Here is a 14,075-nt window from a genome sequence, read left to right on the forward strand (position 1 = left end):
ACATTTTTCTTCAAGGAAACGACAATGTCCCTTTCTGAATTGGTACTTAAAAAAACGTGTCAAACATTTTGACTTACAGACTTTCACTGGGACCAATCCATTTGGTGCATCTGACCCAGGCTCCAACACGTTCAGCATGAAATATAACCATGCCACAGGTCTACCGGGACCATTGACTTACATTGGGTGCTCTATTTTTCATTTTAATTATTTTAAAATACGTACTTCTGGTCCCCCTAATTTTACAGTTGGTTGTGGAGTTGTATTGTGTTGTGTGTAACTTTTTCTACTAATTATGCACATTTTTACACATTACTTCTACTTTACATATTGTAGTTGATTAACGCCTAACTACTTTGAGTCACTCTGCCAGGGATTAAACACAGATTTAGTTAATTTCATTTTTGTCACATCCAGTAGGTGGTGGCCTTATCCTTTGGTGTGGACACTTGTCCACCCCAAATAATAATCCTCACTCCTAGGGTAGAGCATTGCAAAGTGTGGCCTGAAGAGTCATTTTGCTTTGTATCTCTATATTTGCAGTCTGAGCTACAAACTATCATTTGCCAAGCTGGCCATTTTAATTTATTCTCAAAATGCAATTCCTCAACTTGACTTGAATACACATGGGCAAGACTAAAATATGTGGGATAATGCTTAGGAATTCATTTATGAACTTTCACAGAAAAAATGTAAATGTAAAAAGTTACAAAAACTATAATTTTAGCAATTGGAATATGTTTAACATGTAGTAAAGGACTTTATATAGCGCTTTTGTGTTGTGATCTAAGCATAATTTTATAAGGAATTAAGTTCTGCAATGTGAACCTACGCTAGCTTCATATGTCCTGCATTATTCCAGAATCTAGTAGTAGGGCCTTGAAAAATACTTGAAAATAATCTTTATATTTGTGCAACAGTGTGCAATCAGTATGCCTATTGATGGCATCAAGAGTAAGCCCATGTCTAGTGCCTCAGTGTGTCACCACCATCTTTAGGTTGGGTTCTCAATTGTAATTGTTAATATTTCTGTTGTGATTTTTTTGTCTGCAAATATTGTGTACTCCTCATCTACTTTTCACTAAATCATTTCAATAGGCAAAATTATATATTGTTACATTTGTTGACCACATTTCAGCAGATGCAGAAATCTGACAGCAAAAGTTAGCATTCTTTCTAACTTCCAAATCTGTTGAATGTTCCTCCTACACCTCTCATGGGTAGGACGAGATAATGCAATTTGCAGTACATGCTTAAAAAATGGTTAGCATTGTTTTAAGTGCCTCAAAGTTACCTCTCCATGGCACTTCTCAGATTTTAGTGTTTTTCAGCCTGCCTGATTTGTGTTAGTAGATTGTACCTTTGATGAACTGAGGGGACTAGGTGCATATATGTAGCATTGTCTGTAAAAATTATATCTGTAGGGCAAATTATCAATACTCAGGTTAAGTCTTGCTAACAACATCCTGTCTAACAACAAGGATCTTCACATGAAAGCACATTCAGTGGGGAGAGGAGTTGGCCTAACATCTAGGGCGGTTGACCTTGAATCGGGGAAACCGGGTTCGAGTCTCGGCAATGACGCTGAACATCCTGTGATTCTGGGCAAATCACTAAATCTCCCCATGCCTAACAAAAATGAATGTCCTCATGTAAAGCAACTGGTGCTATGTAAAGTTCTCTGATACCCGATACTGGGTCAAGTTCGCGCTATATAAAATTCTATTAAAAAAAAATCATATCTTGAAAAAACAGCACTATCCTCCTAGTCAAACTGGAGACAAATTCAAGATGAAGATAATATTCTCTGTGCTCTAGCTTGTATGCATTTGTGCTGGAACAATAACAATTTGATGATCTGGTTACCTTCTTTTATGGTCGATTACTCTCTTTTTGATAGCATCATGACTTCAATGCAGTGAACAGGCCCTCAGAGGGGCATTCTGAGGCTGCAAACCCACTCCAGTACGCTGATGTCCCCAGTGGCATGCTCCTCCACCCGCCACTTCCTCCCAGCCTAAGGACAGCCTCTGGAGAATATAGAGTGGGGCAGGAAAAAGAGCTGCTGCTTAACTGAAGCACTTGGGAAAAACTTCTTCTGCTTCTTCTAAGAGCAGCTTCTGTTTAAGACTCGTCTGTAAGGGCTCTTCCCGTTGCATTGCTGAGTGGGGAATATAAGCCCAATCAACCATGGAAAATTGGAAGAACTTAAACAAATGCAAATGATCAATTTCTACATTTCTGTGGGATTTGTGCTTACACTTTCCTTCAAGAAATCAAGGGAGGACGCCTGACAGGAGTGTTTCTAATGGCAGCTGCTGTTATAAGTAGTAAAAGCACCACAAGAGAATGAATGTTTTATTCCTAAGCTTCAAGTGAGAGGCAGCTCTTCTCCCACTGCAAACCCTCTAATTTAGGCTGAGTGTAGGAGAATGGGTGTTGATAAACTTATTGCACTTACCTGCGGGGTAATACTGGTTGTTAATTCCACCCCCTAGATATATACTCTCACCTGTGACTCAAGCCCATAACAACAGGGAGGGTAATTAACAGCCGTTACTGCCCGCTACAGTGGGCATCAACACTTCAGTATAGGATGCAGTCTATGAGAGGTAAGGTTAACATGTGTACTAATCCAAGAATCTCATGTTTGCAGGGATTCTAATTTCCATATCTGCAAAAATAGCCATTCCAACTTACAGCAATTTTGGCTTTGATGTGAGTTAGCTTCTCTTGTGCCGCGGCTAGCTCAGCATTTGCTTTGTTCAAAGCCATGCGCTTGGGCTCCACCTCACAGAACACCTCGTAAAACTTGACAATGTTGACAACCCAGGAGCACAGGCCGGCGGCTGCGTATGACTTTGACGAGATAAACCCGGGGTTGAATTCTGGGTCGTTCAGGAACGGCTGGATAGCTTTGATGCAGTTGTCATGGATGTTCTCCTTGTTGAAGTTGATTAAGCTCTCCAGAAAGCTGTCCACCTTGCCCATGATGATCTTAGCCGCTTTCCAGCTGCGGTCCTTGGGAACTTTCCCACCTGGAGCTGTGAGCACCATGACGGCGGCGGTGACATTGGTGACGGCTGAAGGCGGCGCTCCAAATGACTTCAACTCTGTCAGATTGTTCTGGAAGGAGGAAAATGAGCTTGTTAGACAAAAATGAATGTGTTTCCTTTGTACTGAGAAAGAAATGGAGCAGGCTCCTGGGTTATCAATCTGAAAGACTAGCTTTGAAGCATGAAGGAGCCCTCTGAATTTTAAATATAATGACTTGAGCGCCTTGCAATAGAACCCCCCTGTTGCAGCCAGCGCCGCCCTTCTCTTGTTAGATTGGAATCAATTGAATCTCTGGAGCATTTCTAAGGCCACAAAATGTGCAATTGCTTTGGGTGTATCCAATCTGCAATAAAAAAAAGCAACACACAGGTTTTATAAATGGGCTCCATCTTATTAAAAAGAAATCTGAACGTCTTGAATTAAAAAAAAAAAGATTATAAATTACTTTTTCTTGAGAGCAGAGATAAAAGCGGATGCTTTCACCAAGAGGTATTATCTTTAAATGAACTTCTCTATAAGAGTTCCTTGGCTGAATTGTTTCTGCTATCGTACAAGCAGGCTGACATTTTTCCCTACAGACGCTGCAGCAGGTATAATGGAGGGATAATCAAAGATACCTGCATATGGTTCTCTCCGAATGCTGCTGGCAGGCTTTGATGAGCGGCACATGCTGACTGCATTGTAGCAACGGGTAGAAATAATGCAAACTATTATCTGGTGTGTTTAAGCTCTCGTTTAAATCCATACAACAGGAATTTGCCACTCTGGGCCCCTCACTGTTCTTGAAGCATCTCTATAATCAAACTGACTTTTTATTTAACAATCTTTAAATGAATAAAGAGGTCTGTATTATGGCTAAGGCAGTCCAGAGTAATGTTCATTACACTTACTTGACTTATACTGTGGAACCTGTGACTTTCCTTGTTGGACTTGGGCCTTAGGGCAGGTTCACCCCTAATCTTTTTGCTTTCATTTGTGACCCTGTGTTAGTGATTTTTGGGTCTTGGCGCATTTTTTCCCTGTGTCCCAGAGTAAAGTGCGTGCGTGTAGTATGGCTGGCCTGCCCTCCCATAGGAATGCATGGAGAATGTGTGTGTCCATGTTAGTTCCTGATGTGTGGGGAGTGCAGGCTCGAGTTTGGAATGTATGAACTCGTGAGAATGAATGCTGCGCAATGGTATGTGTGGCTTGTATGTGTCTAGTTGGGAAGTACTACATTGATGTATGTGTGCAGTGAGGATGCTGGAGGGTGATTGGCTGGAGCTGGCTGGCATGCCAGGCTCCAGGAAGTCTGGATGGGTCTGCCCGGTGGTGAGTGTGAGATCAGCATGAGTGATGTGTGGGAAGAGTGCACCTGGGTCCTGGATGGGCTGGGTTTTTCCCCACACAATGCTGGCTCCGCCCCCCTGTGGTGTGTCTAATGACCCTAGCCTCCCCAATGAATGAAAGGGGTGGTTGGGCCATCAAGGGTACTCCCAAGCCAGCTGCAACTGGTTTCCCCTCACCCTGCACCCTGAAACAAAGGATTACACAGTATAAGAAGGGGCTGAGTCCCCTTACAACTTGTTCTACTTTGGATCTTGCCAGAGGGGGCTGTTGCTGTTGCTGGGGCCAGGAGGACCGCCACTTGGCTTGTCTCCCTGCCTGGAGACCCAGTGTACTGGCTCTGGCCCTGCCCTGCCCCCCCTGTCTGCCTCCAGACCTTGCTGGAGCTTTGCTGTGCTTGGGGAGCACTCTCCCTTGTCCCCAGCGCTGGGAGCGCTTCGTTTTGCTCTTAGCGCTGAGAGCGCTTTATTTCATGCCCTAAGCGCTTGGGAGCGCTTTGTGTGCAGCCGGTGCCCACCCGGCATCTGCCCGTTTTAATTTGCCGATTTTCGGCAGCGCGAGTGCCTACCTCGCTTTATATGTGATTTGGAAGCCGGTGCCCACCCGGCATTGCCCCGTCCTTGGATATTTAAATCATCACGAGGGAGCCCACTCCTCGGATGCTGAGAGCCCGCCTGCCTGCCTGAGACGAGCCGCCGCGCTGCCCGCGGCGACCCGGAAGTATTGGGCCGGCCGGCCACTCACAGCGCGGCCCGGAGAGGCCAACCGGAAGTCCCGCCCCCCACCGAGCTGCGTGACGAAGGAAGCAGCCGGCGTGTCCTGCCCGAGGCTCCCGATCGAAGGGAGAGCCCCGGGACAAGAGAGAGGAGCCGCCGCAGCCCGAGACAGCCGGTGAGTGGGGCCTGAGAGCGGCCCAAGTGAGAAGAGCCGAGTGAGGCTCTGGGGGCATTACTTGATCCTGAGTCCCCCGTGAGGGACTCCAACGAAGCCCGCAGTGGGATTAGGAGCCCCGAGGCTCCTGGGGGCAATTTGGTTATGTAGAGCCCGAGAGGCTCCCGCCCTAAACGATATTTACGAGCCCCGAGGCTCGAGGGGGCACCTTGATTTCTTTGTTGAGCCTGCGAGGCTCCCGCCTACATTGTTTAGAGCCCCGAGGCTCCCGCCCCCATTTTGATTCAGAGCCCCGAGAGGCTCTGCAGTGCCACAGTTGTTTTAGAGCCCAGAGAGGCTCTAGGGGCATACCATTGTTTAAGAGCGCTGAAGCTCTTTTAAGGCCAGCAGATTTGTTTTACGAGCCCTGAGAGGCTCTAGGGGGACACAGGCAGTCAGGTGGTCAGAGCCCCATGGCTCCCACTCTGTGTTTTGCCCCATTGTGTTCTTGAGCCCACGAGGCTCCAACGTTGGCCAGCAGTATTCACAACTGTCCAGCACTTAGTGGACAGTTGCTACGTTTAGGCTTTGTGTGCTGTGCTGCCTGCGCAGCTTCCCTGACATTGAGACTCAGGGCATTTCAGCCCCTTGCGAGGCCAGTTGGCCTGAGGGACAGTTCTAGTGTTGTGCTACGTGCACCCTGCGCAATTTATGAGTTACTGCTTATGTGATTTCTGCGCAAATATTCTACCTGCACCTCTGAATGTGTTTTAATATTTCATGTGCAATTGTCTATGTTTTTATTCCCCTTTGCTAAAAGTGACCTGCTTAGAGGAATGTTTGTTTACCTTTGCTAAAAGTGACCTGCTTAGGTAATTGTTTATGTTTGATCCCCTTGGCTAAAAGTGACCTGCTTAGAGGATTGTTATGTCGTTACCTTTGCTAAAAGTGACCTGCTTAGGTAATGCCTTATGCTTTTATTTCCCTTTGCTAAAAGTGACCTGCTTAGAGGAATGTTGATGTTTTATTGCCTTTGCTGAATGTTACTTGCCTAGGTGATTATTTTAGGTTTCCTTCCCTTTGCTAAATGTGACTTGCTTAGGTGATAGGTTTTCCTTCCATAGGTCCTGATGTTAAGGTCCTAGTTCCCTGCGTGATTTCCCTACGGTGTTTAGGGTGGCGTAGGAGGTATTGTCCCTTTACCAGTATTTACTGGTTGTATGCTACATGTAACTATTTTCTGTGTTACAGTCATTATATGTGGATGTGCTAAAGTGTTATACCTACAAGTATTATTTCTAAAAAGTGCATACCCCTGACAGTGGTCCAGGTGGCCCTGTCCTGTACATAATCCCTTGTAAATCTTGCCCGTGCCTGTTGGCACATTGTAAAGTGTGTGTCTTATCTAATGTGTTTTTATTATATTGCAAAGGCTATTTTTGATATAACCTTGTGTGGAGTTTCCTTTGTGGTGGGCCTAGGGTGTTGTCGCTGGGGTGCGCGCGCAAACGCTTTACACATCGCCTCCGAGATTAGCCTTGCTGCTCGCGTCACGTTACCTAGAGGGTGAGCAGGGGTTATCTTGGTGTGTAACTCCCTTGCCCTGACTTAGAAATGGTGATCCCTGACTGACTTTGGCGTGAGCCGTGGCCGGCCGGGGGTCCCGTTTCTAACATTGGTGGCTAGCGGTGCGGATTGGACTTGCGTTTGCGCTGTACCACAGTGGCGACAGGCCACACTCCAAAGCTCTACAATTTTAGATAACCACATTTTGGGGATTATTGTTTTTTAGGGAAGATCAGTATTGCTTCTCCTGAAAGGTGTCATTTTGTAATTTCTGTCCAGTACATTTGTTCCCCGCCGTGCTTCCAGAGTTTGGTACCTGTGTCTTTATGGTCAGGTTGAGAAGTCAGGGGTGGTAGAAACTGCCTTACCGGCCCGAGGGGAGGGTGTGTGTGAATGAGTGGTGTGTTACACTGGACAGTGGAGTGCAAGTTCTCTGAGATAGGAATCTTGCTGATTTTTGTAATTGTATACTCCTGGGTAAGCTCAGACCCCCAGGTTCCCTGTGTCAAACTCTTCTTGAGAACGTCCGCCAAAATGGAGCCTGTTTTTGATCTCTGTTGTCTTTTTAGGTACAGTAGGTCAGAGCTGGTCAGATTCTGTGAAGAGGGAGGCATGGAGGTGAGTGAGATGGATACTCAGTCCCAGCTTAGGGACAGCCTGATCCTATGGCAAAAGGGTCAGTGGGATCTTGAGCACAGTGAGAGAGATAGGGCCCGGGCCGCACGCCATGAGGTTGGTGATTCTGTGGAGAGCCCTGAAGAATGTGAGTTGTATGAGGATGACAGTGATTGGGCACCAGCAGATAGTGAGGACCCCATAGATAGGGAGTCCCTTGCTGGGTCCAGTGTCAGTATCAGCGCCCCATCCCTTTCCCTGTCCCCAGAGGAGTGGTTGGATAGGAGGGAAGAGCGGGAGCATCAGCTAGCGATGGAACAGCTCAGGTTGGAGCACGCCAAGCTAGAGGCTGAAAGGGCCTTGTTCAGGGAGAAGGTAGCCCTAGAGGATAGGTTATCCCCTGAGTGCAGTTGTGGTTTTCTGGATTCCCCAGGGAGGGTTGAATCCAGTGGTGGCAGCTATTTAAGTGTTAGTGTAGACAGTCCCATTCTCAGTTCCCCGAGTATGGTACCTGTTTCCCCAGAGGAGGAGAATAGGTTGAGGTTCAGGAACCTTAGGAAACTGTCTCACCAGTCTTGGGAAGAGTTTGTGGATGAATGTCAAGATGCACTGTGTGATTGGCTAGAGGTTCACATGGGAACTGAGTTTACCAAGCTATTTGATCTGGTTCTAAGAGAGCAGGTGCTCAACAGTTGTTTGCCAGGGTTGCGCCAACACCTGTTGGAATATGGGTTGACTGATCCAGACACCCTCGCAGAGGAAGCAGAGCGCTGGGACAGTGCGAGAGGTTCTTTAGAGTCACTAGTGAGTGATTCCAACAATAGTGGGTCAGGTGTCTTCCAGCCCAGTGTGGTGGAGGAGGGTGAGAGTAGCCCAGCTAGGTCCCTGGTTAGTGAGACGGGTGTAGGGGCTGACTGCCTGTCTCAGTGGAGCGGGAGTGAGTGTGTGACCGAGAGTCCCCAGACGCCCGAAGCCCTGTCACAGAGCCTGGATGGTTCCTTTAGGGAACACCAGGAAGGGAACCTAGACTTGCCTGTTAGTTCACTTGAGGGAGATCTCCTAGTGGGTAGAGGACCTGGAGCATCTGTAAGCGGAGCTTCTATGGTTCTAGAGTCTGGCAGTACCGCTCCAGTAGGGAGGGTACAGGAGTCCAGCGAAAGGAGTGATTGGGGGATAGTATGTGAGTCCCCAGAAGTCCTGGAGTGCCAGGCAACGGTTCCACCAAAGGTTCTAGACCAGAGGTTGGAAGGCCAGGTTCAGGATCCGCCTGACCTGAAGGGTGGGACTACTGTAATCAGTGTCCTGACCAGTTCTTTTTCCAGAGGTACCGCCCCGGTTGGGAGGGAGCAGGACTCTGGAAGGGGGTGCAGAGGATGGGAGAGCCCACCTCTGACCCCGGTGCAACCTAAGGGGTTAAACCCTAGGTTGGGAGAATTGTGTTTTGAGGGGACCCCTCGCAGGAGGAGGAGGAACCCTAGAAGAAGAGGTAGGGGGAGGAGAGCCTTCCCTGAGACTCCTGGTCCACCTAAGGTTGTAGACCCTAGGCTGGAGAACCAGTGGCAGTCTAGCCCTGTCTTGCAGACAGGAAGGGTGGAGCATGGCTATTATGTGCCAGGGGTTACTGCCCCCCACTTTGTGAGTAGGCAGGATCCAGTGGTACCTGGGTGGCCTAGGGCCTGGTCCTGGCCGAGGGCAGCTGGAGAGTACCAGTGGGGTACCCCAGTTAGTCCCTACAGTAGTTTTAGAAGGAACCCTAGGGGTTCACCGTGGCGTAAAACAGGAGGGTGTCCCTGCAGTTGTGGGCCCGCGTCCTTGTTTTATCGCCCCAAGCAGGGAAGTCCATCACGGTGGTGATTGGTCTGCCCTGCGTTTTGGCTGGAAGGGGGTTGTGTTGGACTTGGGCCTTAGGGCAGGTTCACCCCTAATCTTTTTGCTTTTATTTGTGACCCTGTGTTGGTGATTTTTGGGTCTTGGCGCACTTTTTCCCTGTGTCCCAGAGTAAAGTGCGTGCGTGTAGTATGGCTGGCCTGCCCTCCCATAGGAATGCATGGAGAATGTGTGTGTCCATGTTAGTTCCTGATGTGTGGGGAGTGCAGGCTCGAGTTTGGTATGTATGAACTCGTGAGAATGAATGCTGCGCAATGGTATCTGCGGCTTGTATGTGTCTAGTTGGGAAGTACTACTTCTGGACATTGATGTATGTGTGCAGTGAGGATGCTGGAGGGTGATTGGCTGGAGCTGGCTGGCATGCCAGGCTCCAGGAAGTCTGGATGGGTCTGCCCGGTGGTGAGTGTGAGATCAGCATGAGTGATGTGTGGGAGGAGTGCACCTGGGTCCTGGATGGGCTGGGTTTTTCCCCACACAATGCTGGCTCCGCCCCCCTGTGGTGTGTCTAATGACCCTAGCCTCCCCAGTGAATGAAAGGGGTGGTTGGGCCATCAAGGGTACTCCCAAGCCAGCTGCAACTGGTTTCCCCTCACCCTGCACCCTGAAACAAAGGATTTCACAGTATAAGAAGGGGCTGAGTCCCCTTACAACTTGTTCTACTTTGGATCTTGCCAGAGGGGGCTGTTGCTGTTGCTGGGGCCAGGAGGACCGCCACTTGGCTTGTCTCCCTGTCTGGAGACCCAGTGTACTGGCTCTGGCCCTGCCCTGCCCCCCCTGTCTGCCTCCAGACCTTGCTGGAGCTTTGCTGTGCTTGGAGAGCACTCTCCCTTGTCCCCAGCGCTGGGAGCGCTTCGTTTTGCTCTTAGCGCTGAGAGCGCTTTATTTCATGCCCTAAGCGCTTGGGAGCGCTTTGTGTGCAGCCGGTGCCCACCCGGCATCTGCCCGTTTTAATTTGCCGATTTTCGGCAGCGCGAGTGCCTACCTCGCTTTATATGTGATTTGGAAGCCGGTGCCCACCCGGCATTGCCCCGTCCTTGGATATTTAAATCATCACGAGGGAGCCCACTCCTCGGATGCTGAGAGCCCGCCTGCCTGCCTGAGACGAGCCGCCGTGCTGCCCGCGGCGACCCGGAAGTATTGGGCCGGCCGGCCACTCACAGCGCAGCCCGGAGAGGCCAACCGGAAGTCCCGCCCCCCACCGAGCCGCGAGACGAAGGAAGCAGCCGGCGTGTCCTGCCCGAGGCTCCCGATCGAAGGGAGAGCCCCGGGACAAGAGAGAGGAGCCGCCGCAGCCCGAGACAGCCGGTGAGTGGGGCCTGAGAGCGGCCCAAGTGAGAAGAGCCGAGTGAGGCTCTGGGGGCATTACTTGATCCTGAGTCCCCCGTGAGGGACTCCAACGAAGCCCGCAGTGGGATTTGGAGCCCCGAGGCTCCTGGGGGCAATTTGGTTATGTAGAGCCCGAGAGGCTCCCGCCCTAAACGATATTTACGAGCCCCGAGGCTCGAGGGGGCACCTTGATTTCTTTGTTGAGCCTGCGAGGCTCCCGCCTACATTGTTTAGAGCCCCGAGGCTCCCGCCCCCATTTTGATTCAGAGCCCCGAGAGGCTCTGCAGTGCCACAGTTGTTTTAGAGCCCAGAGAGGCTCTAGGGGCATACCATTGTTTAAGAGTGCTGAAGCTCTTTTAAGGCCAGCAGATTTGTTTTACGAGCCCTGAGAGGCTCTAGGGGGACACAGGCAGTCAGGTGGTCAGAGCCCCATGGCTCCCACTCTGTGTTTTGCCCCATTGTGTTCTTGAGCCCACGAGGCTCCAACGTTGGCCAGCAGTATTCACAACTGTCCAGCACTTAGTGGACAGTTGCTACGTTTAGGCTTTGTGTGCTGTGCTGCCTGCGCAGCTTCCCTGACATTGAGACTCAGGGCATTTCAGCCCCTTGCGAGGCCAGTTGGCCTGAGGGACAGTTCTAGTGTTGTGCTACGTGCACCCTGCGCAATTTATGAGTTACTGCTTATGTGATTTCTGCGCAAATATTCTACCTGCACCTCTGAATGTGTTTTAATATTTCATGTGCAATTGTCTATGTTTTTATTCCCCTTTGCTAAAAGTGACCTGCTTAGAGGAATGTTTGTTTACCTTTGCTAAAAGTGACCTGCTTAGGTAATTGTTTATGTTTGATACCCTTGGCTAAAAGTGACCTGCTTAGAAGATTGTTATGTCGTTACCTTTGCTAAAAGTGACCTGCTTAGGTAATGCCTTATGCTTTAATTTCCCTTTGCTAAAAGTGACCTGCTTAGAGGAATGTTGATGTTTTATTGCCTTTGCTAAATGTTACTTGCCTAGGTGATTATTTTAGGTTTCCTTCCCTTTGCTAAATGTGACTTGCTTAGGTGATAGGTTTTCCTTCCATAGGTCCTGATGTTAAGGTCCTAGTTACCTGCGTGATTTCCCTACGGTGTTTAGGGTGGCGTAGGAGGTATTGTCCCTTTACCAGTAGTTACTGATTTTATGCTACATGTAACTATTTTCTGTGTTACAGTCATTATATGTTGATGTGCTAAAGTGTTATACCTACAAGTATTATTTCTAAAAAGTGCATACCCCTGACAGTGGTCCAGGTGGCCCTGTCCTGTACATAATCCCTTGTAAATCTTGCCCGTGCCTGTTGGCACATTGTAAAGTGTGTGTCTTATCTAATGTGTTTTTATTATAATACAAAGGCTATTTTTGATATAACCTTGTGTGGAGTTTCCTTTGTGGTGGGCCTAGGGTGTTGTCGCTGGGGTGCGCGCGCAAACGCTTTACACATCGCCTCCGAGATTAGCCTTGCTGCTCGCGTCACGTTACCTAGAGGGTGAGCAGGAGTTATCTTGGTGTGTAACTCCCTTGCCCTGACTTAGAAATGGTGATCCCTGACTGACTTTGGCGTGAGCCGTGGCCGGCCGGGGGTCCAGTTTCTAACATTCCTCAATACCCCAATCACCCCATAGGCCGTGGCCAGGCTGGTAACAGATCCCTGGTTCCTCATCTATTACGAGGCGCCTTCGGTTCCTGTTTTGTTTCAGCTAAAGACATTGAACATGATAATTCGAAATTCCCATTACAATTATGGCCCTGTAGTCTACTGCAAAAAAGTGCTTTTGTTGGCTCTCAATGTAATGGCCATTGCAGATACGTTGAGTGCTTTCCAAGTAACCGTATTTTCTGGTTCCTGGTATAGACATTGCTCATGTTTCCAATTGTGTAAACTTACTCTGAACTCCTAAGTGAACTAGTTCTTTCTGAGTACTGGCGCTCAACAGGAAGGTGTCGACCAGATCCAGAGATAGGGGGAGAGAGCGAAAGGGAGAGAGAGAAAGAAGGCGGGTTCTGAGAGACTGCGACAGAGAAAACGCGTGGGAATGTGGGAGAGAGGTGAGTGATGCGAGGAAAAGGATAGGGAACGAGGGAAGACGAGAGAGGAAGGGGAAGTGGGAGGGACTGAAAAATAAAGAAAGTGTGAGGAAGAATAGGAGACAGGGAAAAAAAGAGGAAGAGAAAGTCGGTTGAAGTGTATGGGATAGCAAGAGTGGGAAGGAGGGAAAGGAGCTAAGAAATGGGAAGTCACTGAGAAATAATACTTAAATGAGTGAGAGAAGTAACTGACCTATCTGTTTCCATGAGGACAGAAGTGATCAACTGTGAGTGGAATGCAAGCAATCCACCCCGAGTGACTCCCTGGGTGACAGAATACTCATACGTGACGTGGACAATGTAAGAGGAAAAAAGAGTTTGCTTAGGTGTTTGGGTTCTCTCAGGCAAGGTTGACCTGCAGATGACTTCCTATTAAGACTTGGAGCATGCTCAACAAGAGAGGAGAAAGCAAACATGGTGGTAATTTGCAAAGGCATTATAAACTGTGACTAAGGGCTGGTTTCTGCAGTATAAATTGAAGGGTTTTACATAGGAGCGCTGGTTATGACAAAGATGATGTGGTTGAAAATCTCTGCAAACCTTTCCTGGCCAGGTAGTCCAAAATTAAACGAGGTCACTGTACCCTGTTGAGTGTGTTGAGTGCATCCTGTGCTGCTGCAAGTGCTGGTTCAGCCTTCGCTAAATCTTCTTCACAGTCTTTCTGCTTCCGTCCCACTTCCTCTGCGATCACAGCAACCTTCTGTTCCTCCTCGTCAGCTATGGCCTTCTCCCTGCTGACTTTCTCGGTTTCTACTCCCACTACTTGAATCAATTTATCTGCATCTTCATTCTTCTGCTTCAGCTCCACCTCTTGTGCTGCCAACTTGGCTTTAAGGTCATCCACCTACATCACAAGCAAGAAAAGGGTTAGTAAATCAGAAGCACCCATTGCAAGCGCTGAACAGAAGATGTCTACAGTAATGGAAGGAAGCTTAAAGAAGAAAACTTTACTGTTGTTACGCAAAATTCCTGAGATTACGCTGTGACATCATGCCACGTAATGTACACGCCATTCATAGCAAAAATTTAGTGCAAGTGCATGGGGAACAAATATGAATAACAGAATGCGAGGGGCTCTCGTTCGCAGTGCTTGTGTTTTTTCCCCTTTATTAAATGTGAAATACGATCTTGCATTCAAAATGGATGCAAAGATACATTTCGTACTAAAATATAGAAAATATAGCTCCAAATGCCTGATTTGCATTTTGCATAATTTTGCATAATTTCATGTAACTGTTCAGAAATGTTGCATAAATATGAACAAGCGAATTATGTAAAATTTCTCAGTGTTAAGACTCGCGGTCC

The 14,075-nt window shown here is 48.4% G+C and overlaps 1 protein-coding gene across 1 annotated transcript in view; it reads right to left on the reverse strand.

The window, feature by feature from the left end:
* DNAH9 (dynein axonemal heavy chain 9) overlaps positions 1–14,075 on the reverse strand; it is a 1,695,107-nt gene that overhangs the window by 631,650 nt on the left and 1,049,382 nt on the right. Inside the window, exons 49-50 of the mRNA XM_078654721.1 lie at positions 13,354–13,614; positions 2,701–3,126 (exon numbers count right to left, since the gene is read on the reverse strand). Coding sequence (XP_078510847.1) covers positions 2,701–3,126; positions 13,354–13,614 — 687 coding nt within the window. The remainder of the gene's footprint in view (positions 1–2,700; positions 3,127–13,353; positions 13,615–14,075) is intronic.

This window comes from Lissotriton helveticus, chromosome 7 (assembly GCF_964261635.1).
Source record: "Lissotriton helveticus chromosome 7, aLisHel1.1, whole genome shotgun sequence".
In the NCBI taxonomy this organism is placed as follows: domain Eukaryota; kingdom Metazoa; phylum Chordata; class Amphibia; order Caudata; family Salamandridae; genus Lissotriton; species Lissotriton helveticus.